This window comes from Gambusia affinis, linkage group LG01, assembly GCF_019740435.1.
Source record: "Gambusia affinis linkage group LG01, SWU_Gaff_1.0, whole genome shotgun sequence".
Lineage (NCBI taxonomy): Eukaryota > Metazoa > Chordata > Actinopteri > Cyprinodontiformes > Poeciliidae > Gambusia > Gambusia affinis.
Window position 1 is genome coordinate 6,018,682 of NC_057868.1, and position 21,337 is coordinate 6,040,018.

General features: G+C 41.4%; 2 protein-coding genes across 7 annotated transcripts; one reads left to right on the plus strand and one right to left on the minus strand.

The window, feature by feature from the left end:
- Positions 1 to 612: 612 nt before the first annotated feature.
- On the minus strand, positions 613 to 20,544 carry wnt10b (wingless-type MMTV integration site family, member 10b). 6 transcript variants are annotated; one of them, XM_044112222.1, is made up of 6 exons: positions 20,437 to 20,544; positions 18,531 to 18,623; positions 4,183 to 4,445; positions 3,575 to 4,026; positions 2,247 to 2,559; positions 613 to 1,944 (listed from the first exon to the last, which is right to left on the minus strand). In XM_044112222.1, the coding sequence occupies exons 1-6, from the start codon at positions 20,460 to 20,462 to the stop codon at positions 1,910 to 1,912; spliced, it is 1,182 nt and encodes a 393-aa protein (XP_043968157.1). In that variant the 5' UTR covers positions 20,463 to 20,544; the 3' UTR covers positions 613 to 1,909. The 6 variants fall into 6 exon arrangements, with proteins under 6 accessions (XP_043968157.1, XP_043968120.1, XP_043968150.1 ...); XM_044112185.1 differs by having other exon boundaries at positions 2,081 to 2,559; XM_044112215.1 differs by lacking the exon at positions 18,531 to 18,623 and having other exon boundaries at positions 2,081 to 2,559.
- On the plus strand, positions 7,967 to 12,571 carry wnt1 (wingless-type MMTV integration site family, member 1). The gene is made up of 4 exons (XM_044112234.1): positions 7,967 to 8,082; positions 10,283 to 10,536; positions 10,997 to 11,262; positions 11,347 to 12,571. The coding sequence occupies exons 1-4, from the start codon at positions 7,982 to 7,984 to the stop codon at positions 11,836 to 11,838; spliced, it is 1,113 nt and encodes a 370-aa protein (XP_043968169.1). The 5' UTR covers positions 7,967 to 7,981; the 3' UTR covers positions 11,839 to 12,571.
- Positions 20,545 to 21,337: the final 793 nt, after the last annotated feature.

Genomic DNA, 21,337 nt, shown 5'->3' on the forward strand with positions numbered 1-21,337 from the left:
AGAAGTTACATCCTTGGCTATGAACTCTGGACAGATGATCCCCTCAGATCCTCACGCAGCAAAAGACTGGTATAATCACCACCAACTCTCTGCTCCATCTCGATGCGGCTCTCCAGTAATAAAAGTCATACTTTTAGGGAAACAATATCCTGCGGCTATAAAATGTCCTTCTCTCAGCGTGGAGTGGCCATAAAAAAGCCTCTCACCTCCCAAATCTGTAGTGCATCAAGCTTATCCCCACATTTACACAGTATTAAACACAGACATGCACATGCTCAGGCCAACACACACAACCCTGAGCATCACTTCAGGACTAAAGTAGGTCCATCTCTCACTTTGACATGTGGTACATGTGGGAAGAATCTAAAGAGCCCTTAAACAAGTGAAACAGAGAAACCAGGATTATGGTATAATATAAAAGAAAGCCGACACACATCACATAGTAGATATACCAAATGGAAACATATTTGCATCATATTATTCAAAATGAACATTAATTCCTTTTTTAAGCTGACGTATCGACGCCTATATATCGACTTTTTGGGAGTGTAAACATTTTGTTGACATGTTTTAGAAAAATAGTAAACTGAAAACAGACTCAGTTGTGGGTTATAGCTGAAGTGATTATTTATTGATATTTTGTGAACAATGTAGAACTTGTTGACGCCTGTTCCTTATGTAAACACTCTAACACTTGTTGACATTTTGTCAACAAGTGTTAGAGTGTTTACATAAGGAACAGATTTTTATAAAAACAAAATTAATCAACTTTTTAACCAGGTGCACATCTGATTGGTCAATCTGTCTCTTGTGGTGTCTCCTAACCTGGAAGTTTGAGCTCCCAGTGAACTGCAGGATGTTCAAACTTGGACATAAATAAAGAAGGAAGACTTGCTCAGAGCAGCATTATCACTCATTACAGATCCAGTTGTGCCAAATGTTTTAGTTAGCATGGCAAGCAGTGCAACATTTCTCAATATTTTTTATTATTTTTTTGTAAATCTGTTCAAGATTTAAATTTCCCTCCAGTCACCTTGGATGTGTGTTCAAGGACCGAGGCATCCAATAACCTGCGGCAAAGCAGCCAGCATGACAGTTTCAGAGTGACATTCCAGCTAAAACCAAAGCAATTTCCCTATCAGCCCACCTGAAATATGGCAGTGAGGGAATAAGCAAAACTCTTGTGCTGTTTGACAAAGAGCTATTGTAGTGTCTTTGTTTTTACGTTTGTTTTGTGTGACTGATATTTAGATTAAAGGTTAATTCTATGGTGTATTAGTGCTTGATTGTATTCATTTAGTGTTGATTCCTAGTAAAAAAAATTCAATGATAATTACATGAATATCTTCTTGTGACTTTTTATATGATGCTGATCACTCAATGGAAGGGTCAAGAGTTTGTCCCTAATCCCTGATTTTAAGATAATGAGACTGTTTTTGAACCATAAAATAATTTACACTGTATTGGAATTGTGGATAAGATTTCTTTTAATCTGGAAAGATAAAAATAAGAGCTAACTAAATTCTATCATGTAGCACTGTGTGAGTTATGGAATCAAAAATATCCATGGTTAGTATATACTGAAGAGATTATAAGATGTTAAGATCCTGAAGCCTTATATTAATCTTTCAGATAATGTTGGCAGTTCCCTTTCTGTCATTCACTAAAACCAACATTAAACAATAATCATATTAACAAATTGTGCATTTACAAATATACACTCACACAATAAAATACACAGCTACTGTACAACAAGATGAATAAGAAAGCAAAGACTGACACTTTAGCGGTCTTCTGCTGTTTCTCCAGGTTTCTGTGGGGTAGAAACACTGGAGTGTGGGCCCTCTTCATGGCTGAGAGGGTAGCGTCTAAACAGGCCATGGCAAGACAAATGTCATGAGTCACCTCTTCAATCTCTGACTTGGCATTTTGGGATCACAGCAGCTATGCAGAGAAAATAGATCCCAGATGATGGACTTAAAAAAAAACACACAGAAAATGAGGGGGATAAACTGATTCCCAAGAATAGTTGCACAAAGAGCAAAACAAAAGCTGGATCTACTTGCACACATTCACCCACTCTGTGAGGCGACACTCCTCGCACAGAACGTAGCAACACCAGTGAAATCGACAATTGCAACGCTCGCTGCGAGTCTGCCGTAGGATGTTGTGCCCGCGGCCGCAGCACAGCGAGCTGCAGCTGTCTGTGCTGTAGCTCGTTTTGTTGCAGATGCGTCCCTGCGTACCTGGAGAATCTATTGACGCATCGCGCTCGCAGAAATCAGGCGACTTCTCAAAATACACCAGCTCCCTGGACATGCTTCTACGGCGCCCTCCGCTGAACCCCCCAGTGCTTCTGCGGGCACTGTTCTCTGTTCGAGGGTTGAAAACGCCATTGTTTTTGTTCTGGGAGTTGACGAAGATGGCCGACAAGAACTTCTCCTTGAGCAGAGATCCAACAACGCGGAACTCTGGAGAAACGTACCAGCAGGTCTTGAACTGACAGCTCCCTGATGTGCCGTGACATTTGCACTTCCTTGTCATGTTGTCAGTCACTATCTGTAAAGAAAGATTAATATTTCAACCAAATTAACTGCAACAATTGACTGGACCATTTAAACTCATGGATATGCTTTGACATAACCAATCCATTGTAGCTCAGCCTGAATGTTTAGGACGGTTATCCTCTGGGAAGATGAACGTTCATTTCAGTCTCAAGTCTTTTGTAGGTTTTTAACAGTTTTTTTTTTCTAAACCTTCATTTAGCTCCACTGCTAAACAAAGCATGTTTCATTTCCGTGCTTACAGAGTGCAGTGTTGTTTTTAGCCCATATGTACAAATTTTTTCAATTTTATTCTCATTTGACTAGAACAACTTATTGGAAATGTTTCGGTGGATTCTAAATGACTTGCATCAAACTTTGAACATGATTTCTTTAGGCTGTTTTTCCATCAATTCTTGCCTTGTGAACACATGACGAAATAGTTGTCCTCTAGACAGATTCTCCCATCTGAGCTGTGGATCTCTGCATCTCCTCCAGAGTTACCATTCACTTGTTGACTGCTCCCCTCATTACTGCCCTTTCTTCCTGCCTGTACCATACTCCATTTGTTTTTTTTGATAGCCAATCAAACTGTGCTCTGTAAGATGCCAAAATCTTGAGATATTATTACTATTATTATGTATCCTAACCCCGCTTTAGACTTCTACACAACTTTTTCCTTGATCTGTCTGGTGTGTTTCCTCATGACACAGTAATGAAGCCTGTGCCATGAAGGAACACACCAGTATTAATGTCAGTATTTATACTGACATTAATACCGTTCTGTTTAGTAATTGGGTGACTTCTACATGCCACTAATTTGACTGGATTTTACTTATCAACGTAAAGTTTTTTTTGAGAAAAAGTTTGTAAAAACTGTATACATTTGTCCTTCCATTTGAAAAGTATGCATTGCTTTGTGATAGATTGTCATATAAAATCGTCAAATTGAAATGTGGGAGTTGAACGAGGCAAAATGTGAAAAAGTTCAAGGGCTACAATGGCTGGTTCATACCAAACACATCACTCACCTGTCGCCCTACGCGGTTGTTATGTATCCTCATGCGCGCATAGATGTCCCTTGGAGAGCCACGGGAATCAAGCCAGTCTCTTGAAAAACGGTCCCCAAACCGCAAATCATGACCACAGCCCCCCCACATCCAGGTGTCCTGCATAGAGCTTACGTCATCTGATAAAGGCTTGAGCATGGCAGACGTGTGGGCAGACTGTAGGTCGGGCGGTAGGTTCCCATGGTGCCCATTTAGATCTGAGGGTAATGATTTGGTCATGCCGATGCCTACCCCGCCCTTCTGCAGAGTCTGCAGCTGCAGCTGTGTGAGTTTCAGTCGGATCTTGTCATCGTCCTGGCGACGTTTGGCCTCACAGCTGCACCCCCGCAGCTTGCCCATGCTGCAGGCAGAGGCCACAGAGTGAGCCACACCCGCTGCCAGCAAGGCCAGGGAGAAGGCACTCTCGCGAAAACCTGGGATACCCAGTGAGAACACACACACACACACACACACAAACACGAAGATGAAACTGAGAAACAGTGTCATTCCAAATGTGTCATTCATGTGTCAAAGCAACTCAAGACTCTGACTTGCTTTGACGCTCGTGTAAGCTTCTCTGAACCTCTCACCCCTGCTGAGGATGGTGCTGTGGTGAGGCAGCTTCCCGAAGCTCTCCAGCGAGGAGCAGTTCCATCGCTGGTCGCGCAGCTGGTGCTGGCACTCGTGGATGGCCACCTGGATGCCCTGCAGGGCGGATGCCGTCACGTCGGGACTACGCATACACATCCGCATCTGACGTTTGCTGAGGCCTACCAGTCTCAGGCACACGGAGTGAGGGGTTAGAACTGGATCTCCTGCCACCTTCAGGCTAAGGATATCATTACATAGCACCCTGCAGGGAAGAGAGAGGTTGGTGGGATTTGTCATCAGAGCTGGTCAGGAGTTCATCAGACAAATCCAGAGAATGTGGCAGTGGGAGTGTGATCTGAATACTAAGCAAAGATTTCAACTTCCTATTCTACAAAATTAAATACATTTATGGGATGTGTTGCATAAACTGTAGGAAACAGAAAAACTGTATGTGCTTTGGTGTTAGTCGCTCTGTGTTAGTTGCAGCAGAAATATAATTCTAGATAAACAACACAGTTAAAAGTAATCAAAAACAGATTAAACCACACAATAAGATTTATAATTGCCCAGCTCAGACGAACAAACAGACTGCCAAACAATGATTCATGTTATTCTAATATTAGCCTGCAAAATGAAATCCAGATGTATCACCTTTTAAATAAATAGCTATAGTTGTATATATACATAATAAAGCAAACATACTAACATCCCACAAAAGCAAGTCCACTCTCCAGGAACTCTCAAGTGCACTTACGTTAACGCAGGTGACATAAGTGCTGTTGCCAAAATCAGGAATTGATTCCAACGGAGTTTGTTTGATAGCTCCATTTTGTTAAGCGTCTGTCGCGACGGGACATTAAAACTCTGATAATAAGCCACCTGTAGTTAAAAAAGAATATTACCAAAAAAAAAAAAAACAAAGGTAGTGAAAATGTGTGGAGTATTATCGATGCGGCGCCAAACGAGCGAGCAGTGAAGACGGAGAAGAGACGAGCTCGGAGGTTCGAGAGTAAACTGGAGGAGGGAGGGGGGGGAGAGGGGTTAGGGAAGGGGAGTGGATGCCTCTACAGGCGACTGTTTGCAAAATATTAGCCAATATGATTGTCATACTGCTGGAGATAGAGGTCATTCTTAAGGGCGTAAACGAGATGTCTCCAAACTTTTACGCGCGGGCGCTCTCCAAGCAAAAGGCTCCGAAGCTTAATAAGAGCTTCAGAAGAATGTTTTTCTACATTATTATTTATTTAAAGTAAAAATTTCCTAAATTTGATTTCTTTTTGCTTATATGGCAGAACAGGCTTCTCCTTTTCAAAAATATTAACAGAGATGAAATTTTGAAGATTTTAGTCTTAGAATTGTGTTATTTATTTATTTATTTTTTAATGAACGGGGGAGGGTAGAGCTGCTGCTCCTTCCACTGTACGACAGGGAGGCAGCAGCAGGCAAGCGGCTCAGCACAGAGACCCTCCAACAATACTGATTTTAGTCATGCGTCACCCCCTACCCCCTCCACCCCCTCCTGCTCCTCCTCTCCATCCCATACCTCCCCACCTCCATCAGAACGGCTGTTCCTCGTTGTTGGGCTTGAAACAACGTCACTCTCGTCAATGCAGCCATCAGCTGAATAAGTATAGATGCACATGCATACATTTCAAGCGACAGATCGGACTCCTGTCAGCTTGAGTCGCATGTGTAAGAGGCTTAATTATTCACTAAACTGTATCTGGAAGAGAAGAAATTTTACACTTTCTCAAAACATTGTCCTCAAAACGAAAAGCATAACCCAGTCTGCTAAGTATCAACACGCGGATCATTTGTGTTGGTTTGGTATCAGTCGCTGTTCTGGCCTGTCCAAATAAGGCATAATAAAGCGTGCATGCCAGCTACTTTCATAAAATTAAGTTAAAACCCCCCATCGAACACGGTTCGCTTAGTGACACCAATTCATCTAATCTCCTTCCATTCCCTAAGCTGCAGCAATGAAAAGTGCATTAGCATTCTGCCTTGGTGTGTATATCTAAGTGGCTTAAAAAGTGATTTGAAGTTGATTTGTATATAAAAGGCTCCCTTTATCCGGATTGAAGCTCTAATCTGCTCGGTGTCGCATGACTGCTCCAGGAAACCCCTTTGAGCACCTTCATATATATAAAGCTGGGGTATAAACGTGGGGATGGCCGTCATTAAAGCTATTTTCTCTCTCTTTCCTTTACTTACCCACTTCCTTTTACTGTCATCCAAAGGTATGAGAGAAAGTCGAAGAGAAGGGGAGAGAGAGAGAAAGAGAGAGAGAGAGAGAGAGAGAGAGAGAGAGAGAGAGAGAGAGAGAAAGAGGGTTGATGCAGATCAGTCGAACATGCAAATCAGTAGACACATGACACATAATGAAACATTCGTTTCAAATACGCTGTTTTGGGGACATTTAGACTCGCTCCAAGTCATGTAGTTTGATGGAGATGCCGCAAAGTGGCTCAAGCTGTGATTACACTGCGCTACTCATGCGTCGAGGGAGGTCTGCAAGCCAGATGTTAAGGCTGGTTCCTTTTTTTTATATTTATATATATATATCCTTACTCGTCCCCCCTCTTACCCTGCTTCATCATGCATCAAACTTCTGATTGGAGGCCATATTTCATCTGTGCCGCGTTTGAAAAAATATTTAAGTAGCCCAGCAGGCAGTATGCGTAATAGGACAACTGCGAGGGTGTTACTGTTTCAATCAGCATTCACGTCGCCTTGTGCGCGCACTTTAAGGAGAGGCGATGATAGTTTTATTGCCCCCCGTAAAAGGCACTTCCAGAAAAATATTAATTATGAGAAAAAAGAAATAAACCCGGACATTTTAAGTCGGGAAGGAGAGGTGAAACCGTAGCTTTGCTGGGCCGGGTGCATGTTTTAGAAGAAGGACTGCAGAGAGGAGGAGATGCGGTTATAGGGAGTAGGCAGCTCAAAGGGCAGTTTCAGATGGCTCATATTCCTCTGTAACTGTACAGCACGGTGATAGCGGCGCCGGAGCAGCAAAGCGGACGCACTCGCAGCATCTGCAGCATCAACACATCAGACCGGGCACTTCCAGCTCGCGCGCAGTCCATTCAGGAAACGCTGTGAGACGCACACTTTTCCAAGGGATGGCCGTGATATTTCACAAGTAATATGTGCAAGACTGATGTGGACTTTTTTTTTCTTTCTACAAAAAAAATCTTCTCCTTTCTCTTCTCTGCTCAGTTGTGTTTCCTCATTCATTGTGCGCCCCTATGAAGAGCATTAACTATCCCTCCCTCCAATCCTATTGAAAAGGCAGCGAGGAAAAGAAAAAAAAAAACAGAGGGAGATGAGAGCAGCAAATCCCTTTTTTATTCCTGTCGTAGCGCTCAATAAGAGAAGAATGTGTTGCCTATCAGTCACCGAGGGGATCAAATCTTCGGGACTGTCCCACGCGTTCAGTGCGCCTCGCAAAGCATCACTGAGATAGACAGAGTGAAGAGGACAGCAGCAGCAGCAGCATCCTGCCTGGACACTTCACATCATTCAGGGAACCTGTCTCCACTCAGGATCCATTTAAGTCAATTAGGACCGTCAGCATCTCTCAGATCTTCTCGTCGGTGAGCATTTGTGAATTTGCATGCAGTTGTGCAGATAATTAAACAAACCAATTTATTATTATTATTATTATTATTATTATTATTATTATTATTATTATTATTATTATTATTATTATTATTATTATTATTAAAGGATGCTTCCTTGTTGCGCTTGTGAATTTTGACATTTTCCGTCCAGCATGTTTGAACCGAAGCCACGATGAGGAGTCTGGCTCTGCTGTTGGGAGTGAAAGCCGCCTGCATCCTCCTCGTGTCTTCGCTTTCCCGCACAGGGGCCGTGAACAACAGTGGCCGGTGGTGGTGAGTGCAGCAGACGGGGCATCCCCCTCCTTCGGGCGGCTCAGCAGCCTCTGCAGCATCCCAGACCCAGAAAGCGTGCACCGCCGGCTGCCTTGCATCAACACTTTGCATGCGTTTTTTTTTTTTTTTTTTTTTTTTTTTTTACTGGGTTACCGCAGTTCTCCGTCGCATGCTCGAGATAATCTGTTTGTGTTGGAAAGGTTCACAACTTCTGTAGAATGTTTTTTTTTCCTTTAAAAGAGACGAGAGAGCAAAAGAGAGAGAGAGGGGGAGAGAGAGAGAGAGAGGGAGAGAGGAAGGGGAGAAACCGCGCGGTAATACGACTTGTGGGATTTTAGCTTTCTTTTCCAAATTGCTCCACTTCGGCTCAAAGATTCATCATTAAGATTTACTTTACAGTTCGTTAAATAAACAATTTAGATATAATAATTATAGCTTTACATTTCATTTGGAGTTAATTTATCCCATTCCCTCATTTTCTGGCTCCGATTTTTTTTTTTTTTTTTTTTTGCGAGAAAGTGTCTGAGATTTATTTATTTATTTTTTTACCGCAATTTGAAATAAATTTAAAATTTATTTATTTCAAAGCTGAGAGGAATCCTATACGAGGTCTTGTTCAGGGTCGCGTAGCTGTCTCCAAATTCCTCTGCCCATATAACTGCGAACTCAAACTAACACAGTGAGCCACACTTTATTTTAAAAGGCTATATATAAAGATATCTATATATATAAATTAATTCCGATTTCCATGGTTTAGAGTACTTTCTTGCTTGACTATAAAAGCAGCAATATAACGGCTGGGCGTGTTGAAGTGGGCGATTTGACGAAAATATTTTTTTGCGGCGTCATTAGATTAGTTGAGAATTCCAATATTTAAAATGCCAGCTGAAATCTAAGAAAAAAAAGAAGGAAATTGAAGCAATGGAAAGAGGAAAAATATCTCTCCAAAATAGGGATTGTTATTATTTATGATCCCAGGCCTCACCGCACTACAGTGTAGGTCAGCCCCTCCAAGGAGGCCAAGACTCGCCCGATTGATTTTTTTCTTTAACTTTCTCCTGGACGATAATGCTCATCAGGAGACATGATCATTACAGGGGTCCAAGTTGGCAGAAGGCACACACTTAAAAAAACAAAAACAAAACAAACAAAAATAAACTAACAGCAATATAAGATAAAGTCGAAAATTAGAATGCGCACTGAAATATCAAGAATGTTCCGACATTTGAGCACCAAAAGGGGCGTTGAGAGGCTGCTGCTCCGGGCTAAAACTGGGCCGAAACCGAGGAAACATTAGTGGCAAAATAGACCACTAATATTAAACATCATATGATTAAAACGATAGATAGATAGATAGATAGATAGATAGATAGATAGATAGATAGATAGATAGATAGATAGATAGATAGATAGATAGATAGATAGATAGATAGATAGATAGATAGATAGATAGATAGATAGATAGATAGATAGATAGATAGATAGATAGATAGATAGATAGATAGATAGATAGATAGATAGATAGATAGATAGATAGAGCATGTGATTCACGTATATTCTGAATCAGAGGCTAAATGTTTCCTTGTTTTGTTAGAATACATGTGTCACTGCTTATTGTTGTGGTACAGAATGCACACTGTAATTTCAAAGGCACCAAACTACCCATGAGATCTGTGTTGACATCCATGTGAGAGTTCAGAGTAAGGGTGGGCAACAATGTGGCTGTAAGATTTTACCACAAGATTTTGTGGGTTTTATTGCAATGATGATAAAAGTGATGATAAAACGTTAATCACAGTCTGCTGACTATAAATCTATCGTCTATCTAAATGTTCTGAAGACAAAACTTACTTTTTACTACCACAGATTAAATATAGTACAACTGTGCACACAATAAATGCATCCAATTCTATTTTTATGCAGTATTTATTGATAGTCATTTCTAGACCAGTGAAAAGAAATTATGATCAATCAAAGTACCAATCAAAACCATGCATACAAGTTTTTCCTCCCTTGAGGTAAATTCAGTTACAGTTGATGCATTTTGGCCCAAATGAATCATTTTTTATTACAGTACAGTGATTTCTGACATTACAAATAAGCAGTACAATTGTCATTGCCTAGTTTAGAGGGTCAACAGGATGCACATGACTAAAGAGGCAGCTCCTGCTCTCTGATTTCCTTCTTGTCTTCATCTCAGGGGAATAGTCAATGTGGCTTCCTCATCCAACCTCCTCACCAACTCCAAGAGTGTGCAGTTGGTCCTGGATCCCAGCCTGGCCCTCCTGAGTCGTCGCCAGCGCCGGCTGATTCGCCAGAATCCTGGCATTCTGCACGCCATCGCTGCAGGGCTGCACACAGCCATAAAGGAGTGCAAGTGGCAGTTCCGCAACCGCCGCTGGAACTGCCCAACCACCTACAGTCCAGCAATTTTTGGCAAAATTGTCAATCGTGGTGAGTCTTACTTGTCTCTCTTCTCAGAGTATATCTGGACTGCCCTAAGCAGGATACATTGTGAACATTTACTCATAAATACTTTCCAACTTTCAGTCAAAAGGGAAAAGAAAATCATTGTCTGAAATGTTGTTGTCAGGATCTGTTCCTGTTCTGTGTTTATTTTAAGTCTCTGTGTTGTCCTGTCTTCCCTTGATTGTTCCCAGGTGCTTATTGTCTCCTTGATTACCCTCTGTGTATTTAACCCCACCTGTGTTCTGTGTTCCTTGTCGTACATGTCTTGTCTGCCTGTTGTCAGTAAGCATTTGCCCTGAGCTCCTTGTGTTGCCTGGTCTTTTGGATTTTGATTTTTTTATTAAACCATCTAATTCATCTCATCTGGGGTCTGCTGCCTCTGCCTCACCACCCAAATCATGACAGTTGTGAGAGTTCTTAATGGAGAGTTTTGATGTTTGTTCAGGTTGCAGAGAGACTGCGTTTGTGTTTGCCATCACCAGCGCTGGAGTGACTCATGCTGTGGCCCGATCCTGCTCAGAAGGAGCTATTGAGTCGTGTACATGTGATTATCGGCGCAGAGGTCCTGGAGGCCCAGACTGGCACTGGGGGGGCTGCAGTGACAACGTGGACTTTGGCAAGATGTTCAGCCGTGAGTTTGTGGACTCCAGTGAGAGGGGCAGAGATCTGCGATACCTCACCAACCTACACAACAATGAGGCTGGAAGAATGGTAGCAAATGAATGGTTATAGTTTGATGCAACAGATTTGTATCAGATAGTTTGGTGATTCATGTTCTGGTTCTTCTCTCAACAGACCGTGTCCTCAGAGATGCGTCAGGAGTGCAAGTGCCATGGCATGTCTGGCTCCTGCACAGTGCGGACCTGTTGGATGCGCCTACCCAGTTTCCGCACGGTGGGAGATTTCCTCAAGGAACGCTTTGATGGCGCATCCAGAGTCATTTACGCCAACAAGGGCAGCAACCGTGCCTCTCACCGAGCCGAGCCCAGACATCTGGAGCCAGAAAACCCAGCTCACAAACCCCCGTCTTCCATGGACTTGGTCTACTTTGAGAAATCGCCAAACTTTTGCTCTTACAATGGCAAAATTGGCACTTTGGGAACCTCTGGAAGAACATGCAACAGCTCGTCTCCAGGCCTGGATGGATGCGAACTGCTGTGCTGCGGACGTGGATTTAAGACTCAAACTGAGAGCGTGACTGAACGTTGCCACTGCACGTTCCACTGGTGCTGTCATGTCAGCTGCCTGAACTGCACTAGCACACGAACGTTACATCAGTGTCTATGATTGAAGGTGGAACATTTGAGTTAATATTTGGGCATGTATTGGAGACAAAAATAGAACTTTTTTTTTTTTTTAAATCAAAGCAGGTTGTTGCTTTAGAGAACGTGAGGCTCTCAAGTTAAGGTGTTCGGAAGAGGTCATGAAAGTTTAAATCCAGCTAAAGTGACAAAAAGAAACTTTCTGGCACAAAGATCCTACCTGCTTTTCAGAAAGACAAAGTAAAGCACACATGTATGAACAGGGTATCAAAGGGACACAGGTGCTTACTTTTTATCCATTATTTTTGGCAAATATTTGAACACAACAAATATTTATGTTGAAGGGAAATCCCCCACCATGCTGAGAATAGCATAGAAATAAAAGGATTTAGTGAACAGATTGCTGCAACCATCCACTAATGTCTAAGTGGGAAGCAGGGCAGTGTTTCACAGATGTTTCTGAAGCCACAGAGCAGAGAGCTACAAATATGTTCTCCTATTACCAGGCAAGGAACACTCTCGACTCGGCTTGTTTACGCAGAGCTTGGGTGCTCCCAACCACTTCTAATTTCCTTCGCTTCTTTAGATTTCTCTGTTTCTTAAATCCCTGAAAACAGATTTGCCACTTGAATTCTTGACCAGAAAAATGCTGGTAAATTCACAGTGAGTCACCAGACAACCACATTATTTGAATGTATTATGAATACACTGAATATTGTGTTAAGTTTTGCATCAGTATTGAGGAATGATAAAGTTGGCACCAAAACGAGCACTGACTTAAGAAAAAAAAGAAGTGTTCAGCATGACTTAATCTAGGCTTAATGTAGTTAAAATTGGCAAAATTATTATGTTTAAAAAGAGTAACATGCAGCATATATTTTTCAAATAAAACTACTATGAAGACACTCATAGTGTGCATCAGCTAAGAAAACCAAAAGGATGTGAGCAGTGGTGGTTCTTCGGTGAGCTCCTCTTACTGCTGCTCCACAAATAATTAAATGCCAGCAATTGTCAGAGTTACAGGGCAAACGGATAATAAGCCGAAAACATGTAACCCCATCTCTTTTAATTTCGCCCTGGCCCATACCACAAACCACCACTGGATGTAGGTATTAAAATAGCAAAAATATATTTATAAAAGTGTGGCTTGTCAATATGCCAAATGATTTATTTGCCCATCAGTGACTGGACAGCATGGAGTCAATTCAGGATATGTTTAAAGGTATTTTTCCCCTTTTTAGTTAATGTAGCTGACAAAAGTTAACTCTTGCTAGAACCAGAAAATTCTATTTTTCTGCTAAGAAAACACTTGCTTGTTTGGTCATGCACTGAATATTTACTCTTTTATGAGTGTAAATACAAATATTTATTTTTGATGATTTTTATACTGTTATAGAATATTGTCAGAACAGTCTCTTTTTAGATTTCAATCCAAAAATCTTTGATTCTAGTTGTTTTTTTTTTTTTTTTTTTTTTACTGTATGATAGACAAATAAAGGTTATATTTTCAATTAAGTCAGCTCTTCTGAATGTGTCTGAGATGCTGTTACGTCTGATATTCGTTCTATTTTGTGTAAGAAGTCTGACAATAGAGAAAGTGAACACATAAGCTGGTCCCTGGGTGTCCTTTGCTTAATCCTATTACCATCGCCAAAGCAGCCTCTTTCTGCAGACTCACAAAGCATCCCTGCATCTGTGCTCTGAAGCGCAGAGACAGGTTCTGCTTATCCACCCACATAACTTATCTCATACAGTATATGGGTGTAGATTGAAGGCATTTGCTTCATTTGCCTAATGTCTGAAAGAGGAAAAAAAAACAGAATAATAATAAAAAAGAAAACTAGAGTCCTTTTCAGGACTTTGGCAACATAACTAACCAGAGACTTGGAGAGATTTGCAGTCTTTAACTAGAAGCAGTTTGAGAGCAAGCAGGTCTTCTGAGAGGATGTCAAATAGGATGCGCGCAAAACCACGCAAAAATGAGAAACATATATAAAAATTAAAAATCAGATCAATTGAAGTTGGGAAATTTTCAAGAACAATTTTCAGCAAACAAAGAAAAATCCCAAGAATAAATAAAACTTTGCCACAAAAAAGTGAACACCTGCCAGACTGTGAATTAGCTGCTGATTGAAAAGATGAATAGAAATGACAATGGTAATCAAACTTTGACAAAGAAATAAAGTATGCTGCAAAATTATTTACACTCCTTGATTTTTTTTCACACCATACAGCAGATTGAATGACGTTACTTGATAAAAATAAGCAATCGTTGTTTTGTATAAAGATTTTCTAGCCACAGTCTAATTTGCAAATCAAAATCCTTGATTGAACCTTTAAAAAAACCAAACAGTTAAATTAGAAATTAAGGTTTCCCATCACACGCACACAGGAATATTTCAGCACGTATTGTGAAATACTTATGCATATATGTGTGTCACATATATGTGTGATTGCAAGTCACATTACATTATTTTTATGTGACAGACCAAGGATAATGACATTTTTTCAGAATTCTTCTCAAATATTTAATTTTAATATTTAATACTTAATAAATAATTAAGTATTTTTGAATCCATCCATCCATTTTCTGTACACCCTTGTCCTTAGTGGGGTCGGGTGGGGTGCTGGTGCCTATCTCCACCGAGACATTTCGGGTAAGATGCGGGGTACACCCTGGACAGGTCGCCAGTTTATCAACATGCGCACACACACTCACACCTAAGGATAATTTTAGAGAGACCAATTAACCTAACAGTCATGCTTCTGGACTGTGTGAGGAAGCCGGAGTACCCGGAGAGAACCCACGCATGCACAGGGAGAACATGCAAACTTCATGCAGAAAGACCCCGGGCCGGGAATCGAACCCAGGACCTTCTTGCTGCAAGGCAACAGTGCTACCAACTGTTCCACCGTGCAGCCTATTTTTTAATCTGAAATTGAAAGTAAAATTATAGAAAAGCATAGTGTGCACTTGCATTGAACCTTGTTGAGTTAATGCTTTCTAGAGTCACATTTTCCTGCAATAACAGCTGCATGTCTTTTGACCTGTGTCTACCATCTTCACTTATGTAGAGACTTAAATTTTTATCCAATTCTATGCAAAAAGCATAAGGTGGGATAAACCGTACAGCAATCTTCAAAGATTGCAGCAGTTTTTAAATTAAGTTTGGATTTTGTTTGGATTTCTACCAGCTGAAGATCCTTTGATCTAAACTATTCCATTACAAATTCATCCAATACTTGCCTCTATCCAGGTTCCTCCATGTTCCCAAAAAAGCTGGCTGCTGCACAAAGGCATCCCCACATGATGCTGCCACCACTGCCCACCACTATGGAGACGATAACTTCAGAATCATGAGCAGTGTTGGTTCTCCACCATAGATAACTTTTAGGCATGTAGCCCAAAAGATTAGTTGAATTTTTTTTATCTCCTCTGACCAGAGCATCTACTTCCATTTAATTGATGTGTTCCTTCCATGGCTTGTGGCAAAATGCAAAATGGGGGTTTCTCATGATTTTATTTTAACAAAAGATTTTTTTCTCATCACTCATCCATAAAGGCCACATTTTATCAGATTCATGACAAACAGATGTTGACAAATTTTCCCACCGGAGACATTGTTCCGAGGAGTTCCTCCAGAGTAAAAATATCTTAACTGCTTCTCGTATAAATAGTCTCCTTGTCCAACTCATCAACTTAGGTTGAGGGCTTTGTAGGCTTGTTGTTCCATACACTTCATTTTGAAATTATGGATTAGACTGTGCCCTGTTAAAAGTCATTTTATAACTGAACACTGTTTTAAAGGTTTCTTAAGTATGTTATGTTTTGTGTTGCTTTGTCTCCTAAAATCCCAATAAATTATACTGAAGCTTGTGGTTTCTAACACGATAACATTTGAAAAAGTTCATTGAGTGCGAATACTCTTGCAAGGCATTGCAAAAGCAAAAAAAGGATGGAAAGTATTAAAACCCAATGAAATAAAGTGGTAGTTAAAAACCCGAGTGAAAGCAGAATTTGCACCCCTGCCAAGAGAGTAAGGTGTGAGAGTTGTTAGAGACGGTGATTGGAGGGGGTGCTGCCTGTGGGAGTGCTGAGGAGTCAGTGATAATTAGCTCAATTAGTGACAAAGGCAGTGTAATAAATACCGACTTAGTGTCTGGGTCCCTGCTGGCCTCTCCTCGCACAGCCTGCGATGTGGCCCTGGTCTGACGGACAATTCATTAAACTGACAAAATACCCCACCGTCCAGGCGTGACGCAGCGAGTTAGCCCCCTACATGCCGGGCTCATTGTTCTAATTGTCTGGGCTGGAGTCACTTTGTGGCCGCCTCCTCTTTCACCCGCCCCGCGTTCACGCTCTGCCTTCAGAAAAACTCATGGAGTTAAAGCCCCTACCTTACTCTGCAAGTAGGTGATCGGCAGGTTGGAAAAAAAAACAGTAAGCGCTCCTTGGGGTGGGGTTGCTGGCGGGGGGGTGCCAGGGTGGGGGGGCAGTGGGATTAGCGAATGGAGGTTGCCTGGGAGTGCTGAGAGCAGCACTGATCGGAATGTAGGAGAGATGAGTCCAGAAGCTCGGATGCGGGACAAAGCGAGAGTTAATAAGGAAAGATTGAAGGGGCTGGCGACAATGGGCCGCCACCCGAGTCGAGATGAAATTGCTTCCGAGGATTATTGGGAAAGGGTGTGAGCATTGTAGGGTTTTTGTGTGAGTACTAGCTTGCTCGGGCATTTGTGTGTTTGTGATTATGTGTATGTGTGCTCAGGGGAAAGGGCGGGGGTGCGGGATTGATCGCTGCCCCTCTGGTTGGGGAGCAGGAGACCGAGGGAGGCTAACCGGCTGTTCCCACAGTCTGCTCTGCAGCAGCCACCTTTGACACACGGGGCTGCCAGGCGGCAAGCAGGCAGCCATGGTGAGAAGGGCACAAACAGGAACAACAGCCCGCTCTAAACAAAAGTCACTTGCTTTGGCGACCAAGAGAGAGGCGCAAACTGGAGTGAAAGGCCTGGAAACAGCACAAAATTATATGATTGAGTCCTATTTTGGTTTTGGACACAAACAGCGCCTGTTTTGCCAATATCTCATGGTAACATCTTGCTGACACCCAGATACAGGCTTCTCATGAATGGAATATGTCCTGTATCAAATTATTTTATTTGGTCACGGGGCTTACCCAGTAATACATATTCAATTTCTTGTCACAATAAATCTATTCTCCATGATATCCTGACCTTGCAAAAACAAAAAAGTGCACGCTAAACGGTCCAGGCTGAAGAAGCAAGTGTGCCAGTTAAGTAACTAACTTAACCACAGGCATAGGGCAGTATTAGATTCTCACAGTATGATAAAAAAAAAATTCCACGGTTTCACTGTATCACAGGATTTACACAAAATTGCTCATCGAATTGCTTCCATTCAAAACAGAAATGCACCGCAGGCAAAATTAAAAGGCGCATCAAGTTCAATGTTGTTGTTGGTAATTTCGTCATCAATTTAATTACTGTAGCCATATGGCATTTAATTTTATTTCATTGAACAGATGTGCCTCTACACCTACAAAATGGCCCATTCAACAACACAATGATTTAATGTAAATACTGAGGCAAAATATTTCAATAGTAGCTAAATAGAACATGATTTCAGAAGTAAATAGTTAATTGTATAAAATTTGACAGACTTTGCTTTTTATAGAACAACAACGGTATTCTAACAAGCTAATATTAGCTGAGTAGTCGGTCAAACTGTACAAGTACCAAACCTGGAGTCTGCTGCTTTACAGGCTCACTGCTTGTAATCAACAGTAGTTACAGCCTTTGGGAAGAATGGTGTGTGCTGCTTCTTTAGTTTCTGTTCTTTTTTTAAGACTGGAGATATTTTCAAACAGCTGAATTTATATGTGTGAGCAAAGGAAAAGTGCAGAACATGTCTCAGAGGGAGATGAAAAACGTATTTCTCTTTCTTTACGATCTCATAAAAAAAAAATTCATTGTAGGACGAACTATCAAATGACATTAACTTAGATTAAGTACCTCGAGAACCATCATAATGAAAAAGATGCAAACTAAAAAAGTGATTAACTTTTTTCTCTAAATTGCTCAACAGGTCAGTTAATTGTGGAAAAGAAACTGTGAGTTAAATGTGGCAATGTGACCAAAACTGCTTTTAGCCTCTCCTATTTTTAAAATGACAAGTATGACCTAAACCTATGTTGTGACCAAGGTTTAGGTCACAATACATTTTTTGTAAGGGTTGAGACAGACAAAGAGGCATTGGTTTGATATCTGTGCTGCTGAACCAACAATTTCTGTGATCCTAGCACTCAGTTATAGGCCAAGCTCCAATTAATTGGGGTATTGTTATGGTAAGAACATCCTCAAAATGCTTGTGTAACAATATGAGGAATTTTGCTTGGTGCCACTAAGAGACCACAGAGTTATTATGTACGAAGATATGTATTTACAGCCTCATCTCACACACACATAGTTGAAAAGGAATTCCAATGAAATGCCTGAACTGACTTCTGCCAAAGTTGCAGAAAAGTGGATCAACAACAACCTCCATAATTTGGAGATGATGTTGTTTGTATGAAAGTTGGTGCGCATACGCTGATGAGTGGGTGCGCATGGTTGTGTGTGTGTGTGCGTGTGTGTGTGTGTGTGTGGATGGCAGCTGGGAAGCAGGCACGGTCCAGCACAATCCTTCCCCTAGCAACTGACCTTGTTGGCAGATGGTAGTTCCAGAGCAACAGCCACCCAGCATCACAATGGCCGTCGCCTCCTAACATCTCCATCACTTTATCATCCACCGCCCTACCACAACAGAGAGGTTACAATCATGTCCGAAGGTGGACGCATGTCTTTTTTTTTTTTTCTCAAATTGGTTAAGACTTTGAAAAATGAAAAAGATGAGCATTTTTGGGAAGACAGAACACTCACTGTCTGCAACCCTTCAGACACTCTCAAACCGCTGTTTTCCATTGTTGGGTTTTCTGCACATAGTGAATCAGGGTGGGAATGTGGAGAGACCACTCGACCACAGTGAGCAATCAGTACGATGTCTGTGGTCAGGCTCTGTGCCCCTATGGAGGGAGATGGAGAGCGAGGCCTGCACTTATAAGGTGGGAGGGAAATAAATCGCCCACTTTGCATGCGTGTGTGCGAGACAGAAAGAGACATACCAGGGCTCCTCACACACAAATAAAGATGTTTCCCTGTGCATCCGGCTGCATGTGAACACACTACCGACTGTGAATGGAGGGATAATATATTTATACAAGCTGTCAACACCCCACACTGATGCAGACACGACCTCTGAGTAGTCTTGGCCTGGTGGGCTCTTCGTTGTTGGCACATTTCTTGTTGATATTAAATGCCTTTCGCAAACTCAAGACCTCACCACAAGATCTCGACCTCAAACACCTCTTTGCCAAGAATCAGCTAGCTAAACACCTAAAGGATGTTGTCTAACACAGTTATCTTCAAAAGTGGTATTTGGAACAGTTAAATTTGCTATAATAAGGAAATAGGAGGAGGCAGGTTGTGTCCATTCTTTCTCTAGTTTGGATGAACAAAGTGTACTCTGGAAAATATCTTATTAACAATGAGAACGAGCAGATTCAAAGATTTCTGAGTGGCATCCTCTATTCAAAACTTAACGTTGCGGTCCTTTTTCCTTGGTGAGTTTGAACAGAGCACAGGGGAAGCCCTGATGTCACTGAAATCAGCCTTTTGGGGGGCATTCTGGCAGGGAATGCTCTTTGACTGAGAAACTTTTAGGACACTTTAAGTTGTGAAAGATTAACAACATTTACCCTCGAGGGCAATATGCTTTCTAGCTGCTTTGTGTGTGAATCTGAGCGAACTGAGGCACAAAAATTTACATGTACTCTATGAAAGTACGCATGGTGTTTCCCCCTTCATAGTCCACCATTAAGTGAGAGCAAACTTTCCTGTTCTAAATCAGGATTACCAAAATGTAATTCAGATATTTAAATACAATTTCCTAGTATTTTATAGAATTGTCTTTAAACTGTGTGACTTGGGTCAAACATTTTAGGTGTCCTTCCACAAGCTTCTAACATTCATTTGCTGAAGGCTTGACCCATTCCTCTTGACAGAAATTGTGTATCCAGACTAGCTTGTTGGCTAGTTTGGTGGTCATTGCCATTTGTGCCCAGTTTCTAACTTTCTGACTGATGTCCTGAGGTTTTGTTTTAGTATTTCCACAAAATTATATGAAAATGGCATCTCTTTTGTGAGGTGAAATAGCACCAGTCTTTACAATACTGTCGTCCCCTTACTTAACAATCAAGATAGTGCTTTCAGGCTTGTAGGCGTTACTCTTTTTCTTCCAAATGCAATTGTTGTTATGGCCGAATTCATTAATTTTAATTTTTTACGAGTACAGAGCAAGTAAAAAAATAAAATAAAATAAGTTTGTTCCCATGTAAATAAGTGAATATTCTTCTGAAAGACTCAAATAAATGTTTAGATTCATTGATCTAAAGGAAGTGCCGTTAAGTGCTATTCATTAATGGCACTCTTAACGGGGCAGTATTATGTAAAATCGACTTTTTGGAGCTTTACATCATGTTATAAGGTTACTCCCGTATCAAAAACATACCTAGAGTGTTGCCTTGAGTCTTTCATAGATTTTGAGAAATCCTTTAATCTCCCGTGGCAATCATTTAGCTGTACAAAAACGGCTGGAGGGACCGAAGGCGCAACTCCTTTTTTTTCTAGCCGCAACTCCCCCTCAGTTTCCAAGCTACCGAGCTTCCGCGTCACAGCCCTCCCCGGAGTCTTTCCCCACTCAAATCCTTTCAGCTAGCAGCTAGCAGTGACGTGCGGTCAGGGGAGGCAGGTGAGGCAGTGCCTCACCAGCCATCATGGAAAGAAAGAAAATATATAATCATAAAGTAATTTTAATTGTTATATTCATCCGGTGGTTTGTACTAAAAAATATTTATTTTTCGTGTAGCTTCACCAATTTCGATTTTTATTTGTTCAAAATCGCTGAATTTTCTTATTTTCCCATTCAAATGCTTGGAAGCGATGCCGGTGAGGCAGCAGCGAGCTCTGCCTCACCTTGGATTACGCAACCCCTGGCTCTCGCTGGCTGCTAAGCGGAGAGCATGTTGCTGTCTGGCGTCAATAAAATGGTTTAAACAAATTTAATATGTGAACTTATTTCCAATAATTTAGCTTATGTATATAATGTACAGTGCTTTTTGTCACCAACTGTGTTTTGTGTAACGTGTTTCGTGTAATGGCGATTATAAGCGGCAGAGAACAGGTTCGAGGTGAGGCAGGCAGTTCTCTTGCCTCATGGCAGGGGCGCTCAAGATCCCAGGCGTCTTGTTCACTCCTCAACTGCGAGTAAGTGACAGCGAGCTAGGCTAAGCGAGGGAAGCAAGTCAAGTGCAGCGATAGATTATAATAGAGATAGTGATTTTTTTCCTCTCGCTTATCCCGACTTTCGACATGGATGACTACATTACAACACCAAAAAAGTTTTCTCAAGT